General features: G+C 38.6%; 1 protein-coding gene across 1 annotated transcript in view; it reads left to right on the forward strand.

Annotated features, from left to right (window-relative positions):
• LOC120034204 (immunoglobulin gamma-1 heavy chain-like) overlaps positions 1-18,012 on the forward strand; it is a 596,842-nt gene that overhangs the window by 432,746 nt on the left and 146,084 nt on the right. The window contains exon 3 of the mRNA XM_038980675.1: positions 12,572-12,587. Coding sequence (XP_038836603.1) covers positions 12,572-12,587 — 16 coding nt within the window. The remainder of the gene's footprint in view (positions 1-12,571; positions 12,588-18,012) is intronic.

Raw genomic sequence — 18,012 nt, forward strand, 5'->3', positions numbered from 1 at the left:
GCAATTCTCCCTCTCTTTTCTACACCTCTCCTCAGGGAAATGTGTACTTTGTATTAATGTACAAGTAGCTCTCAGGGGAATATTACATTTCAGTAGACATTACTCTGCTGTACTGATCCTCTACTGCCCTCTGTTGACTCTGCTGCCAGTTAGATTCTCTGAGGGGTTTTTGTACAGATCCTCTACTCACTCACACCAGTGTCTCTCTTGCACAGTAATATACAGCAGAGTCCTCTGCTCTCAGACCAGACAGCTTCAGAGTCATCATGCTGTTGGAATTGTCTTTAGTTGTTTCCATACGTCCTTCAAAGCTTTTAGCATGGTTACCTAGGCCTAATCCGGAGTTACCCATCCATTCCAATGTTTTCCCTGCAGGTTGTCTAAACCAATGTGTGTTGTAGCTAATAAAGGTTTACCCAGATCCCTTACAGGAGAGACTGAGAGTTTCTCCAGGATTTTTCCGGACTGAACTGGAGGGAATGGATTCCAGACTCTGGCCATTGAAACCTGAAGGAAAGCAGGATAAGATATAAAAAAATCGAATTGTCCATGTTCACTAATTTCACCAAGAACAGCTGATTTAAGTACTGCAGAACTCACAGGTCGTTTTCCCGTCATACTGAGGGTGGAGAGACAACAAGTCAGCAGCAGAACATAAGTATATATGAACTCTGAGGGATCTGGATTTACATCATGATGTCATGGAGGAGGGGCTGATAAATGAGATCAGATGTCAATTTATGGCTCATCAGTAGTGCCAGGAGTTGTCCTTTATCACATGACAAGACCAGCAAAAAACATTGTTTTTCCTAATCAGGTCACTTAATCAGAAAAACCTACAGGCCCTACTCACCACACACATAACTGACTCAAGGACTGGAGGAACTGTGGGGAACATGATGATTTTCTAAATATTGATCATCTTCATAATAATTATTTTAATTGTGTATTCATTGAAATGGTATATACTGTATAGACATCCATTTGTCAAGGAAATAATTAACATGTATTGAATAGTACATACATAAAGGCGACGATTGACAAGAATAGTAGACTAGTATTCACAGGACATGTTTTCAATGGGGCAGTAATTGATCATTGCAAAAAAAAAGTATGTTTTACATTTATACAGCAGAGCCCTCTGCTCTCAGAACATACAGCTTCAGATACACCAGGCCAGGGCAAAGGCCGGCCTGATACAATATGGCTCGCACAATCACGCTCAGACCACCTAAAGAATTTGCGATAGTAAAGTTTTGAAAAACGGATTTGTTATCCAAATTAAAAGCCCAATGAATACTCGCCTCTGTGCAATGATCTAACTCCCACCGCTTGTGGGACATTTATTTTGAAGGCACGTATACATAACAACTACACGAGGACAGACAGTGACTGACAGGCTGACACACACGTCACAGTTACAAATAGTAGCTAGATAGAAATTGTGAAAAAATATGTTTTTCAAAGATATCAAAGAAAATTGAAGTCGACAATGAATGTAGGGTGTTCCATCAAGAGTGGACGTCTAAATATTTCTTTATTAAGGTATCAGGGAAAGCTATTTGCTTAGTGTGCAAAGAGAGCATCGCTGTCTTGAAAGACTACAACTTGTCCTGATACTTCCAGACGAAGCATGTAGAGAAATATAGGAATATGTTTTCTGAGCAGAGGGCAAGTGCATCGAAAGAGTTGCATTCTCAGTTGCAAAAGCAGCAAGGACTTTTCACGAAACTGCATTCAGCAAACGGAATTGCAAGAGCTAGCTATGTACTGTCTGACAAAATTGCTAAACAAGGCAAGCCATTCTGGGGTGGTTACAACGTTGGGCCAGTAACCGAAAGGTTGGCTGACAAGGTAAAGCTGAACAGGTAAAAATCTGTTATGCCCCTGAACAATGACGGCTTAGGAACCCACTGTTCCTAGGCCCTCATTGTAAATAAGAATTTGTTCTTAACTGCCTGGTAAAATAAAATAAATTCACTGAGGGTGAATTCTTTAAAGAATGTTTAATTGACTCTGCAGCAATACTTTGCCACGACAATAAAGAGCTGTTTGAAAATGTTTCCCTGTCAAGACGAATAGTGACACGGTGTGTTGAGGACATCGCAGAGAATATGGCACAACAGTTGAAAGACAAGGTAAAGGATTTCACCTTTTTCTCCTTGCCCTGGATGAGAGCAGTGATGCACGTGACACAGTGCAGTTGTTGATATTCTTACTAGGCATAACCCCAGACTTTGAAATTACAGCAGTCAATGGAGAGCACGACCACAGGGAAAGATTTATTGGAGGAGGTTAAACCTGTTGAGGACAGAGGGCGCTGTTTTCACTTTGGGGGAAAATCGTGCCCAATTTAAACGGCCTCGTACTCAATTATTGCTTGTACAATATGCATATTATTATTACTATTGGATAGAAAACACTCTCTAGTTTCTAAAACCGTTTGAATTATATCTGTGAGTAAAACAGAACTCCTTTTGCAGCAAACTTCCTGACAGGAAGTGGAAAATCTGAAATCGATGCACTGTTCTAGGGCCTGCCTATTAAAGTCCTTGATATTTATTAGTTTAGATGCACTTCATACGTCTTCCACTAGATGTCGACACGCAGTGAGAGAAGAAATTGAGTGTGTAACTTGATCTGGGGTCGAATAATAGCTCTTGGCATGACATGTCACCAGTTTCCTGTTTTCTGGAGAGCGCAAGAAGGGACCTGGATTTGCCTTCTGATAAGCTGTCGTTATGGACGACTAATATCTCCGGCTTTGATTTTATTTGATACATGTGACAATATCATCGTAAAGTATGTTTGTATGTGCTGCCCCTTGCAGCCATAAGAAGTTAATTTAAACCGTTTTATAGCAATTTATATCCGTTTAGGGCGATTTTATGGCATTTCTGTGTGACGCACTTCGAGGAGCTGGGCACTTTTCTAGTACATGGTGAACGTTAGTGGCCATTTCGACGGGACAAGAGGACATCTTTCGACCAAAAGACGATTAGACCGGAGAAAGGATTCATTGCCCAAGATTCTGATGCCAGTTCAGCTAATAGTAAGAACTATTTATGATGATAAATCGTTGTTCTGTCGAAAAATGTTAAACGCATATGCCGCCATTTTCTTTGGGGTAGCTTCGCTTTGGCGCAACCTGTATTGAACATTAAGGTTAATTTAAAAAATGTAATTCAGCGATTGCATTAAGAACTAAATTGTCTTTCAATCGCTGTCCACCCTGTATTTTTTAGTCAAGTTTATGAGTATTTATGCATTAGACTAGATCACTGTCCAATATGGCGCCCGACATTTTCTGACCAGCTTGGCTACTTTTCTCATTGTATAACCACGATTTTGGTGGCTAAATATGCACATTTTCGAACAAACTCTATATGTATGTTGTAATATGATGTTACAGGAGTGTCATCTGAAGAATTCTGAGAAGGTTAGTGAAAAAATTAATACATTTTGGTGGTGATAATGCTATCGCTCTTTTTGCCGTGAATCAATGCTGGGGTAATGTTTGCACATGTGGTATGCTAATATAACGATTTATTGTGTTTTCTCTGTAAGACACTTAGAAAATCTGAAATATTGTCTGGATTCACAGGATCTGTGTCTTTCAATTAGTGTACGCTGTGTATTTTTAAGAAATGTTTTATGATTAGTAATTAGGTAATACACGTTGCTCTCTGTATTTATTCTAGTCGAGTTGTGATGGTGGGTGCAATTGTAAACTATGATTTCTACCTGAAATATGCACATTTTTCTAACAAAACCTATCCTATACAATAAATATGTTATCAGACTGTCATCTGATGAGGTTTTTTCTTGGTTAGTGGCTATCAATATCTTTATTTGGCCGAATTGGTGATAGCTAGTGGTGGAGAGAAAGAATGGTGGACAAAGAAAAATGGTGTCTTTTGCTAACGTGGTTAGCTAATAGATTTACATATTGTGTCTTCCCTGTAAAACATTTTACAAATCAGAAATGATTGCTGGATTCACAAGAAGTGGATCTTTCATCTGGTATCTTGGACTTGTGATTGAATGATATTTAGATGCTACTATTTACTTGTGACGCTATGCTAGCTATGCTATTCAGCTTTTTTACTGGTGGGGGAGGTGGGGGTGCTCCCGGATCCGGGTTTCTGAGTCGGTAGAAGTTATAGGACTGTCATCTGATGAAGCTTATCAAGGTTAGTCAAAAATTATATATCTTTTGCTGGTTTATTCACTATCGCTAACGTGCCTATTGCTATCGCTAACGTGCCTTGATGAATGAATGCGGTAGTGTGGTAGGCTATTGTAGTAAGCTAATATAATGCTATATTGTGTTTTCGCTGTAAAACACTTAAAAAATCGGAAATATTGGCTGGATTCACAAGATGTTTGTCTTTAATTTGCTGTACACCATCGATTTTTCAGAAATGTTTTATGATGAGTATTTAGGTATTTGACGTTGGTGTCTGTAATTACTCTGGCTGCTTCGGTCCTATTTGTGACGGTAGCTGTGATGGTAGCTGCAATGTAAAACTGATTTATACCTCAAATATGCACATTTTTCGAACAAAACATAGATTTATTGTATAACATGTTATAAGACTGTCATCTGATGAAGTTGTTTCTTGGTTAGTTTGGTTGGTTCTTGGTTAGTTAGGTTGGCTTTGTGCATGCTACCTGTACTGTGAAAAATGTCTGTCCTTTTAAAAATCGGACATGTTGACTGGATTCACAAGATGTGTATCTTTCATTTGCTGTATTGGACTTGTTAATGTGTGAAAGTTAAATATTTCTAAAAAATATCTTTTGAATTTCGCGCTCTGCCTTTTCAGTGGAATGTGGGAGGAGTTCCGCTAGCGGAACGCCAGAGCCAGACAGGTTAACAAGTTTGTGGCAAAATTGGGACTAAGTTTTGAAAAGTTATCCAGTGTGAACACTGATGGATGCCCAAACTTGACAGGAAAAAACATTGGCCTTTTGAAAAGGATACAAGATCAAGTAGCTGAGCTGAACCCAGATCAGAAAGTTATTTTCCTGATTTGCATTAATCATCAGGAGGTGCTCTGTAAATTTGTTCTGAAAATTAGCCATGTTGTGGATACAGTCACTAAAGTGGTAAACTTCATAAGAGTGAACTCTTTAAACCACAGGCAGTTTGTCTCACTGTTGGAAGAGACAGAGTCGGGTCATGCAGATCTCCCCTACCACACAAACGTGAGAGTTGAGTTTGGGTTTGGGGAAGGTGCTAAAAAAAGGGTGTCGGACCTGAAGTCGGAGATTGCAGAGTTTTTGCAAATGAAAAGAAAATGTGTGGATTTCCCTCAACTGCAATGTAAAGAATGTTTGGCTGATTTTGCCTTCAGCGTGGACATCATGGCCCTAATGAATTAAATGAATTCCCTTCTACAAGGGAAGGGCCTTTTTGCACATCAGATGTCCAGCCTTGTCAAAGCCTTCAAGCGAAAATTACTCCTCCTGACCCGCCAAGTAGAAGCCAATAATCTCACCCACCTTCCGTCACTACTAGTCTGTTCGCTATCAGATGACCAGCGGGAGAAGTATACATCGCTGCTGCGTGCTTGGAACGGTGAGTTTTCTGGTCGTTTTGAGGATTTTAAAGTGTTGGAAAATGACATGCTGTTGGTTTCCTCTCCTTTCACCTTCAATGTGGATAACACTCCCACTGACCTGCAACATGCGCTTATCGATCTTCAGTCTGATGCAGTGATTGGAGAACTATTCAAAACAATGTCACTGACGAGGTTCTATTCATCTCTCGATGAACAAAACTTTCCAAAGATTAGGAGTCATGCTCAGAAGATGTTTGTACTGTGTGGGTCAACCTATGTATGTGAATAGACATTTTCAGTGATGAAATATAACAATTCAAGGCACAGATCATCTCATACTGACTCTCACCTCTCAGCATAGCGAGGTCAGAAACTATACCTGACTTCACTGCTCTAGTCAATGCACATCAGATACTTCTCCTCACACTGATTGAGTAGTTTAAATGTAATGTTGAGCTCTCTATCTTTCTTGTGTTTTTTGTGCATACCCGTTAACAAGAGTTCTGTCTGTGGTGCTGAATTCACAGTGTACTTTTCCCTCTGTGTAGTTCATTGCATGTTTAATAATGAAAATACCTACCAAAAGAAGAACATGGATGTGGTTTATTTCTGTGCATGTTAAAAAGGTAAAATAAGTAGCATATTTGGACGTGATTTACAGTAGATATATCTGTCAACACAATCATACACATGATGTATAATCCAGTAATATGATTCTGGCCCGCGATGGCAAAAATATATTCTAATGTGGCCCTCCATGGAAAATAATTTGCCAGGCCTGAGTTACACCATGCTGTTAGAATTATCTCAGGTGACTTCTATCCGTCCTTCAACACTTTTTGCATATGCAGTTCCACTACTAGTCCTTATAATTAATATCCATTCAAGTGATCTTCCTGCAGGTTGTTGTATCCAGGCCATGTTGTAGCTACTAAAGGTAAAGCCAGATCCCTTACAGGAGAGGCTGAGAGGTTCTGCAGGCTTTTTCAGGACTGGACTGGAGGGAATGTCCTCCAGACTCTGACCTTTTCTCAATAGGGGGTGCTGTTTGCACTTTGTAATAATTTCGTTCCCAAATTAAACTGCCTAGTATTCAATTCTTGCTCGTACAATATGCATATTATTATTACTATTGGATAGAAACACTCTCTAGTTTCTAAAACCGTTTGAATTATATCTGTGAGTAAAACAGAACTCGAGTTGGAGCAATTTTCCTATGAGGATGTGAGAATGCTGAATTCTGCAGGCTGTTCTGAGGTCGGTTTTTCTAATTTGCCTGTCTTCTATTGGTTGAGATGCACTGCATACGCCTTCCCCTGGATGTCAGCGAATAGTGAGAATTGAAATGGAGTTGCTGGGCAGATCTGAGGGCTTATAAATGGGCTGGCAACGTGGGGTGCTCCCTTTCTTCTCTTCGCCATGACGCAAAAAGGACCTCAGGATGTCGTTCTAGAAAGCTCCCGTTATAGCCCTTAGATATATCCGGCTCTGTTTTTATTCGATATAGGTGTTAAAGACATCATAATGTTGTTATTTTAAACCGAGTTATATCAGTTTATATCAGTATATTGCGATTTTTGGGTATTTATTTGTGCTGCGTTCTAGGGACTTGGACACGTCTGGCCCACATGGCTAATGTTTACTGCTAATTCCAACGTTGAAGGCGACAATCTAAAACCGAGCAACGATTCTTTTGGAAAAAGGACAACTTGCCCAAGATTCTGATGGGAGCTCATCAAAAAGTAAGAACTATTTATGATGTTAATTCGTTGTTCTGTTGAAAAATGTTAAACTCATATTCCGCCATTAATTTCGGTGCGGTCTCGCTTTAACGCACGCTGTATGTCGTAGTAACGTTAATTTTTAAAATCTAACACAGCGATTGCATTAAGAACTAATGTATCTTTCATTTGCTGTCCAACCTGTATTTTTTAGTCAAGTTTAGGATTAGTTACTGATTAGATTACGTGCCTCTCCCAAGATTTCTCCCGACATTTTGTTGGCAGCTTGGCTACTATTCTCATTGTATAACCACGATTTGTGCCGCTAAATATGCACATTTTCGAACAAACTCTATATGTATTGTGTAATATGATGTTATAGGACTGTCATCTGAAGAAGTTTGAGAAGGTTAGTGAAAAAATTAATATCTTTTGCTGGTTTATTCGTTATCGCTATTGTTGGCCTGAATCAATGCTGTTGTGTGGTTGGCTATTGTAGTAAGCTAATATAATGCAATATTGTGTTTTCGCTGTAAAACACTTAAAAAATCTGAAATATTGGCTGGATTCACAAGATCTTTGTCTTTCATTTGCTGTACGCTGTGTATTTTTCAGAAATGTTTTATGATGAGTATTTAGGTAATTCACGTTGGTCTCTGTAGTTATTCTAGTTGCTTTGGTGCGAGTTGTGATGGTGGCTGCAATGGTAAACTATGATTTATACCTGAAATATGCACATTTTTCTAACAAAACATATGCTATACAATAAATATGTTATCAGACTGTCATCTGATGAAGTTGTTTCCCGGTTAGTGGCTATTTATATCTTTATTTGGTCGAAATTGTGATAGCTACCTATGCAGGAAAAAAATGGTGGGAAAAAAAAGTGGTGTCTTTTGCTATCGTGGTTAGCTAATAGATTTACATATTGTGTCTTCCATGTAAAACATTTTAAAAATCAGAAATGATGGCTGGATTCACAAGATGTGTATCTTTCATCTGGTGTCTTGGACTTGTGATTTAATGATATTTAGATGCTAGTATTTACTTGTGACGCTATGCTAGGCTATGCTAGTCAGCTTTTTTACTGATGGGGGTGCTCCCGGATCCGGGATTGTGTGCAAGTAGAAGATATACCCCTAATAGAGAAGAGAGAATGAAGACAATAGATCAAAATATGCTAACTCAATGGATATTATAATTATCTCTATAGGTAAAATGCTTTGTTCCAATAAATTGCATGATTATTGAGTACATACTACAGAGGCCCAGCAAGACCAGGAGGAGGTGTGGTTGGCCTGTCATCTTTTCAGGATGGAAGACAATTCACACATGGTAGGAAACATCATATAAGTACACAGACTTGAGGGACAGAATTTGCATGACATCCATAGTTGGGTGGTAGCATGTCACATGCATATAAAATATGTTTCAAGGCAATCAATTCTAAGACAAAGCCAGACATCAGTGATCACTGTCAATCAGCAAACATTTTCTGTGTTGTTTACACAGTAAAGTAAATGTTTTTTTTCTCTCATTCGAACAGTGTTTCATGTATTAAGAAGAGTCATGAAATAGTTGACATTAAATCATATTACATTTTGATATTTCTCACAACAATATCACAAACACATTTACAAATGGACCTTGTAAGAAATTGCGGTATGTTGTGTCATACGTTTTAGGCATAGTTTTGAATCTGGCCTACTGCCTTTGACACAACCTCTATCTTTCATTACATTAACTCTCTCTCTATCTGTTCAATAAAGTCAGAAAATACCTTACGAATATAGATTTTTAAAACAACACATAAAACAAGATAACTAAAAAAGAAGGGATAATTCCCATCCTGAATTACCCTGAAATGTATTCCCATTGCTTCAATGTCATATGGTCAGCAAATATCACCAAACTACTTCACTTAGATGGCGAAACTTCACTCGATAACTTTTTCAATTCACAATTTGTATTTTTAACCCACATCTGCAATACATCATTGTAGTGTGTTGTTTTTAAACATGTTACTGCACTTTCACAATGATATATTAATCCTTTTTAGGGTTAATGCAGATAGTATATCAGGGAAATGGCTTTACCAGAGTGCAGGTGCGTCCTGGGGTAGAAGTCATGCTTGGGTAGCTTTGAACTACTGTGCCCAATGCTCATTTTGATAGATACGCCTGATAAAAATACATTCTTAAACTCTCTCCCCTATAAACAATTATAATGAAGACGTACTAAAGTATTTAGGGGGAGTATCCCAGGACAGATATGAGAAACCACAGAGCAATTTATTATTTTAGTTAAGGACTCATTGTTCAATGCAATTCTTGATAAGTGTGTTATATTTATTACCAACACAAACCATGAATATGGTCTGTCAATAACATTGTGTGTGATGAGTAGCAGTGAATGACTGAAAATATTAAATAATACAATTAATACAACTGTTGACAAACCAATAATTAAAATTTAATTATTTGATCCATCTCACCATTTAATCAAATTCAAATTGTGTTCATGTGGTTGATGCAAAACAGCTTTTTCTCCTCAGCTGAAACAAGGTAGTGAGAATTAGATCATGAAAGTGTATATAAACAGTCCCTACACTCCCTGGGCTACTTAACTGCTTTAACTGTCTATCTGAATCATCAGAGATGCTAAACTGGGACCCTGAAACACCCAGGTGACAGACTGGAGTTCACCAAGCGTGGTGCCACACAGCTGTGAGGGTCACAGAGGGGAAGAGAGATGGGTGGGGTGTGTGAGAGAAACAGACACAACTGATAAAAGGAGAGCAGGGCCGGTGTGGAACGTAATGGATTATCAAACATGAACCCTTAGATTATGGAATGGATGTATTAATAGGTACTTCTCATACAGTTTGACCAACATTATGGAAAATATCCTGTTTCTGTGTGACCTGAAATCTTTATTGAATAAAATTGTGGAAAGCTTTTCAATAGAGGGCAAATCCTTAACGAAGGGATGATTAGTTAATCTGAGCTTTCCAAACATAAAGACAGAAAACACCAAACAAATGAAGAGGGGAGCGTGATAATACTTTGAGCAGATTTGATGGATGGAGTGTCATTGTCTAAGAAATTGTAGTAATACAGTAATTGTGTTTAAAGTACATGTGTTTTAATTGTTTAAAAGTTTGTTTTCTAGTGTCATGTTTAGTGTTTGGATAGCTTTATATTCATATGAATGTGTTGGAGTTTTTGTACAGGTCCTGTGTTGGTTTGTATCACTGTGGAGGCGAGCACAATAATACACAGCTGTGTCTTCAGTCTGCAGACTCTGTCCTGTTAAAGTCATTGTGCTGCTGGAAGTGTCTCTGGAGATACTGAACTTGTTTTTCAGTTTATCACTGTAATATATGTTACCACTGCCACATATATATCCAACCCACTCCAGTGCTTTTCCTGCAGGTTGGCGATTCACACCTGTACAGTAGCTGGTGCTGGTTAAAGAATACCCAGAGACTTTACATGAGAGGGTCAGAGGCTGTCCAGGCTGAAGGGTCATAGAGCCTGGTTGTGTGAGTTCAGTCTGACAGAACAAAACAAAACAAACTAAATATTATGTTAATTACATTTCCAAAACTCTATTACTCCCTAGTACACCAATGTTGATGTATCAGTCCCCCAAAACTCACAGGATACAGCTGCCAGCACCAACAGCAGAGATTCAGGGAACATGGTTTGTGTTGAAGCTAAACTGAAGCTAACTGCACTTGCCAAATGAGTGAAAGAGAGAGAGATATTCCTCTTTATACACAAGAGAGGAGAGTTACTTTGCATAGAGTGAAAGAGTTACAAAAGGAGGAAAAAAACAACTTATATCATTCTGACATGTTAAACACAGAATAAGTATCCCAATGTAATGACTTGCTGCTGATATTTTCAGTGAAATAACAATGGTTAACTATAGCTAGCTAGTTTGAACTCTGAATTTCCTTGAGAATTGGCTCCTATTATAGAGCAAATAAGATACAGCACATCATGTAGAGTGAAATGTACAGAGGAATGATTTGAGCATTACTTTTGTGTGTTTTCACACTTGATTTACTATGTAGACGTCTATGAATGGTACACTAGTATTTCTGGTCAGGGAAAAACAATATGATTAAGTTTGTTTTCTAATCGAGGCTGTTGTGATTTTTGTACAAGTTCTGGGGCTTGTTTGTATCACTGTGGTATCGAGAACAGTAATAGACAGCTGTGTCATCAGTCTGCAGACTCTGTCCTATTAAGGTCACTGTGCCTCTCAGTGTCTCTGGTCAAGCTGAACTTGTGTTTCAGTGAATCTTTGTAAGCTGTGCCTGCATCATGATAGATGTTCCCAACCCACTCTGGTATAATGCCCTCAGGTTGGACCCATGATACTCCATAGAGGTTGGTGCTATCAGTCAGAGAATACCCAGAGACCTTACAGGTGATTACCAAAGACTCTCCAGAATATATAACCATTGAACTTGGCTGGGTGAGCTTAAGACCACAGTGTACACCTCTTAAAACTTCTTATGGCTGCAAGGGGCAGTATTGAGTAGCCTGATAAAATGTGTCCATTTCAAACGGCCTCGTACTCTATTCTTGCTCGTACAATATGCATATTATTATTACTATTGGATAGAAAACACTCTCTAGTTTCTAAAACTGTTTGAATTATTTCTCTGGGTGAAACAGAACTCATTCTGCAGCACTTTTCCTGACCCGGAAGTTCAAAGTCTGAAATCGATGCTCTCTTCCTCTTCCTGCCTATAAATGGGCACAAGAGCTATTAGTAAACATGCACGTCATACACCTTCCTCTGGGTGTCAAGAAGACTGTGAGAGAAGAAATTAGGTGATTATCTCGATCTGGGATGGAATAAATCCTCTTGGAATGACGTGTACCCCATTTCCGGTACTCTGAAGAATGCGATTTGGACAGTGGGGTTGCCTTTTGTTTTGCTGACGTTATAGGCGACTATTATTTCCGGCTTTGATTTTATTTGATACATGTCACCATATCATCGTAAAGTATGTTTTTTCAATATAGTTTCATCAGATTATTGAAATTTTTTCGGGAGTTTTGCCGTGTTCCGTTCTCTTCCGTTTGTTTACATAGAGAGATCCGTGCAACCCGGCTAGCGCACTTGCTAAATGGAGAGAGAAAGTTGCCATTCTGAATCCAAACAATGACTCATCTGGACAAAGGACACCTTGTTCAACATTCTGATGAAAGATCAGCAAAAGTAATACCCAATTTATGATGTTGTTTCATATATCTGTCGTAGTCGCCGGCGCCCAAGTGTTTCTGGCCATTGTGCTAAGCTAATATAACGCTACATTTTGTTTTCGCTGTAAAACACTTAATAAATCGGAAATATTGTTTGGCATCACAAGATGCCTGTCTTTCATTTGCTGTACACTATGTATTTTTCAGAAATGTTTTATGATGAGTAATTAGCTATTTGACGTTGGTGTCTGTAAATATTATGGCTGCTTTCGGTGCAATTTCTGAATGTAGCTGCAATGTAAACTATGATTTATACCTGAAATATGCACATTTTTCGAAAAAAAAAATATGCTATACAATAAATATGTTATCAGACTGTCATCTGATGAGGTTGTTTCTTGGTTAGTGGCTATTTATATCTTTATTTGGCCGAATTTGTGATAGCTACTGATGGAGTCAAAAACTGATGGAGTAATAAAAGTGGAGTCTTTTGCTAACGTGGTTAGCTAATAGATTTACATATTTTGTCTTCCCTGTAAAACATTTTAAAAATCGGACATGTTTGCTGGATTCACGAGATGTGTACCTTTCATATGCTGTATTGGACTTGTTAACCTGTCTAGGACTGGGGTGCCGCTAGCGGCACCCCCCCCCCCCCCCCCACTGAAAAGCCAGGGCGCGAAATTCAAAAAAAATATTTTTTTAAAATATTTAACTTTCACACATTAACAAGTCCAATACAGCTAATGAAAGATACAGATCGTGTGAATCCAGCCAACATGTCCGATTTTTAAAATGTTTTACAGGGAAGACACAATATGTAAATCTATTAGGTAAACACCTTAGCAAAAGAGACCATTTTTTCTTTGTCCACCAACACCACTAGCTATCACCAATTCGGCTAAACTAAGATATTGATAGCCACTAACCAAGAAAAAACCTCCTCAGATGACAGTCTGATAACATATTTATGGTATAGGATAGGTTTTGTTAGAAAAATGTGAATATTTCAGGTAGATATCATAGTTTACAATTGCACCCACCGTCACAAATCGACTAGAATAAATAGATAGAGCAACGTGTCTTACCTAATTACTAATCATAAAACATTTCGTAAAAATACACAGCATACACTAATCGAAAGACACAGATCCTGTGAATACAGACAATATTTCAGATTTTCTAAGTGTCTTACAGCGAAAACACAATAAATCGTTATATTAGCATACCACATATGCAAACGTTACCCCAGCATTGATTCTAGCCAAAGAGCGCGATAACGTCAACATCGCCAAAAGATATTAATTTTTTCACTAACCTTCTCAGAATTCTTCAGATGACACTCCTGTAACATCATATTACAACATACATATACAGTTTGTTCGAAAATGTGGATATTTAGCCACCAAAATCGTGGTTATACAATGAGAAAAGTAGCCGAGCTGGTCAGAAAATGCCGTGCGCCATATTAGACAGTGATCTAGTCGTATACATAAATACTCATAAACGTGACTAAAAAATATAGGGTGGACAGCGATTGATAGACAATTTAATTCTTAATACAATCGCGGAATTACATTTTTTAAATTATCCTTACTTTTCAATACAGTTTGCGCCAAGCGAAGCTACGTCAAAAAAGATGGCGTCCTAAGCCACTAACATTTTTCGACAGAAACACGATTTATCATAATAAATTGTTCCTACTTTGAGCTGTTCTTCCATCAGAATCTTGGGCAAAGAATCCTTTCTTGGGTCTAATCGTCTTTTGGTCGAAAGCTGTCCTCTTGCCATGCAGAAATGCACATTGCGTTCGGCATGAACTGGAACGGTGCCCAGAGATTCACAGTGGCTCAGAAATAAATGTCCCAAAATCGCACTAAACGGATATAAATTGCTATAAAACGCTTTAAATTAACTACCTTATGATGTTTTTAACTCCTATAACGAGTAAAAATATGACCGGAGAAATATAACAGGCTACACTAATGCTTGGAAAAACAGTAGGTCGGTATCCTCCGCGCGCATGACGCACCTAGAAAAGAGGTCCTACCTACAGGATTTTTTCATTTATAGTGGCTGTGATTGGGCAATCGATACCATTCAAAGCGTCATCACGTAAAGGCATCCAGGGGAAGACGTAAGCAGTGTCCGTATACTCATAGGAATAACAGTGGCCTTAAAACTGACTCCAGAACAGGGGCCAAAATGTGTGAAATCTGACTCCATGTCAGGGAAATTGCTGTAGAATGAGTTCTGTTCCACTTAGAGACAAAATTTCAACGGCTATAGAAACTATAGACTGTTTTCTATCCAATAATAATAATAATATGCATATTGTACGATCAAGAAGTTTGTAGGAAGCCGTTTCAAAAATTACACGATTTCCATAAATAGTGACAACAGCACCCCCTAGCCTTAACAGGTTTTAATGTGTGAAAGTTAAATATTTAAAAAAAATATCTTTTGAATTTCGCGCCCTGCACTTGAAGTGGCTGTTGCTATAAATGTACCGACGTCGGGCTTGCACGCCAAACAGGTTAAGAAACATCATCATATCATGTAGAACAATCTCAAAAGTAGAGCTGTTTTAAAGCTAAGTAAGCATTAATTACATATTATATTCCTTTAAATATGTTATAAGTCTGTTAAACACCCAAATCCTGAGAGACAGGAGACCGCTGCCAACAGCAGCAGCAGAGAGTCATGGAACATGGTTTGTGTTGAAGCTGAACTGGTAGGAGTTGCCCTTCTTTACTCTCCAGGACTCAGAGAGAAATATGATTCACACAGCGATGCTGATTTATATAAGGCAGAGGAAGAGAGATTAAATAGTTAAAAAGTTATGAGTAATTTGCATAAGAAGGCAGGTACAGTATGTCAGGGATAGGAATTTCAGAAAACCCTCTGTGAACCATATTGACTTTGGTGCTTCACTTATAGGATGGGACTCTGTAGTATGTTTAGAAAAACAGCAATAGGACTATTTTTAGAAATCCTTATATTTTACACTTATCACCAAAATATATCTAATGGTATACTCATAAAAATAAAAATCAATTGCTAACGACCCTGTAAAAAAATCCGGTATGTGTTCACCGGTAACGGCCAGACGAGAGGTGGGGAGCGTGTTGTTACCTCCAATCAAGTTGATTTGCGAATTTCCATCGAGATTGGTGTCATATTGAGCTTCAATCAATGCCTATATATCTGTATTCAATATTGTACTAATTCTGTTTGCTGAAATGTGACATTTGGTTTCATGCAAATAAGCTCATCAAATTGAAAGACATACAAATAAATGGATTTAGCTGCTAGAGATTGTTAGTTAATTTCACTGAATGATTGTATAAATTATTGATGCTGTTTGGGGTTATTTGCTGTTGTCAACTGACTATGAATGGCTATAAAGTTTTCAGTTAAAGGTTTATAAGTATATTTGTACTGTTATCTTGACAAGTTGTCAGGTATATTTTATGTTTTTCAAGTAATCATGTATATTATGGTTATAATTTAGAGTACGATGTGTCTACTCCCTCCTATAGTGTTGGTGGAGACGGGAGATCAGAATTACTGACTCTCACAGTAAGAGAAGTGCTTGATCAGTTTGTGTACAGTGCTGCAGCCTCCTGTGTCACTGTGTCTCTGGCACAATAATAAACAGCAGAGTCTTCAGTCTTCAGACTGTTCATCTGGAGATACACCTGCTGCTTGCTGTTGTCTCTGGAGATGGTGAACCGACCCTGAACTGACTGAGAGTAGTAGATGCTACTACCACTTGGACCATAAATGTAAGCTATCCACTCCAATCCTTTCCCAGAAGCCTGTCTGATCCAGTTAAAGTCTGAGCTAGTTGAGATATCAGCATAAGTACAGGTCAGTTTGTGTTGTTCCCCAGGCTTTTAACTACTGGTCCAGACTCAGTCAATGTCTGACTGTTAACACCTGTGGAAATAGAACGTATAGATGTTAATTCCTACGTGCTCTCCACAATCTGTTAGATTTGATTCAACACTTATTAACATTGTTACCTGTCAGGCATGTTATCAGTAGCAGTAGTCCAGTCATAGAATCCATGCTGAACTATGGTGTGTCCCTGTTCCTCAGTCTAGTCAGAGCTTCAGTCCCTTTCCTCCACTCTACTCTGAGATAAGTAGTGATGGAAGAGCTCAGAGTTTTGCATTGACTCCTCCTCACAGGGTGGGAAGATCACACAGATTAAATAGAGAACTCAGAGATGGTGAACAGGTTCATATGTTCTGAATACCTTGTTAATTACTTGTTCATGTGACATCAAGAAAGCTTGACCAGACTGGGCAAGAGGTAGTTTGAATGTTAGTGTCTGGACTCTTATAGTGTAGTGCTTTGTGATATTGTTGTTGTATTATTTACACTAATGATACTCGTATTATTCTAGTGAGACACAAGAGAGGTAGTAGTACATCAACTATCCATGTTGTACAGCTGGTTCACCAGCTTCAGTCAGTGTTTCTGTCGAGCAGTGGAGGTTCTAGCTTGTATGGCTCCCTGGGTGAACCCCCCCCCCCTTCAGTGGGGTGTTCACCCCCTTAACTGTAATTTTTATTCAGACATTTTGAACAACACAAATAAATGGTAATTTAAAACTATATATAAAAATTTATACAAAAAAAGCCTCATAACTATTGAAAATAATTAACAAAGACAAATAGAAACAAATTGTAGTAAATAAATACCAATTTAAAAAAAATCGAATTATTACACTATTACCCTATTGCTATCAAAAAACACACAAATAAAACTAAATTGCACAAATCCTATATCACACAAATACACAAAATAACAAACTTATAAAGAATAGAACCTGATTATTACACTAATGCACTTCAAACAACACACAAAACACACAAACTAAATTGCACAACTAATTGCATTAGTCCTGTACAAAGTTAGAGGTGCGCTATTTGATCGATTCCCCCGCTCCCCCTACCTCAGGCTTCCAGTGGGGAGACCTGAGGTCAACCTACCCCCGCCCCCCTCCCCATCTCGTACTTCTGAGTGGGAGCCCTTCCCAGGCAGTAGCCTGCCTAGCTCACAAACTATCAGGGCGCCCACCCCGACAAGGTTAATTGACCCACAGTCCCACATTGTGACATGATATCATTGAAGTGATGAGCAACTGAGCGATAGAGAACCGATCACTCAAATGTCACTATTCAAAATGTAATAAAAAAATAATAATAATTGTGCGGGCACCCCATGCCGCACCCAGCAAGATGCTGTCCTGGGCGGCTACCCATGTCGCCTGTACCTAAATCCGCCACTGGCGAGCACAATAATAAACAGCAGAGTCCTCTTGGCCTACAATAACTGTGTGCTTGTGAAGACGTCCTCAGTCAGAGTAAACTGGCCTTTCATTCATTCTCCCAATCCACTCCAGGGCTTTTTCATAAGCTCCATTGTTCAGTGATAGTTAGTGCAGGGCTCACTGTAATGTCAGTCCTAGTGACCTATAATGAGAAG

This window comes from Salvelinus namaycush, chromosome 41 (assembly GCF_016432855.1).
Source record: "Salvelinus namaycush isolate Seneca chromosome 41, SaNama_1.0, whole genome shotgun sequence".
Classification (NCBI taxonomy): domain Eukaryota; kingdom Metazoa; phylum Chordata; class Actinopteri; order Salmoniformes; family Salmonidae; genus Salvelinus; species Salvelinus namaycush.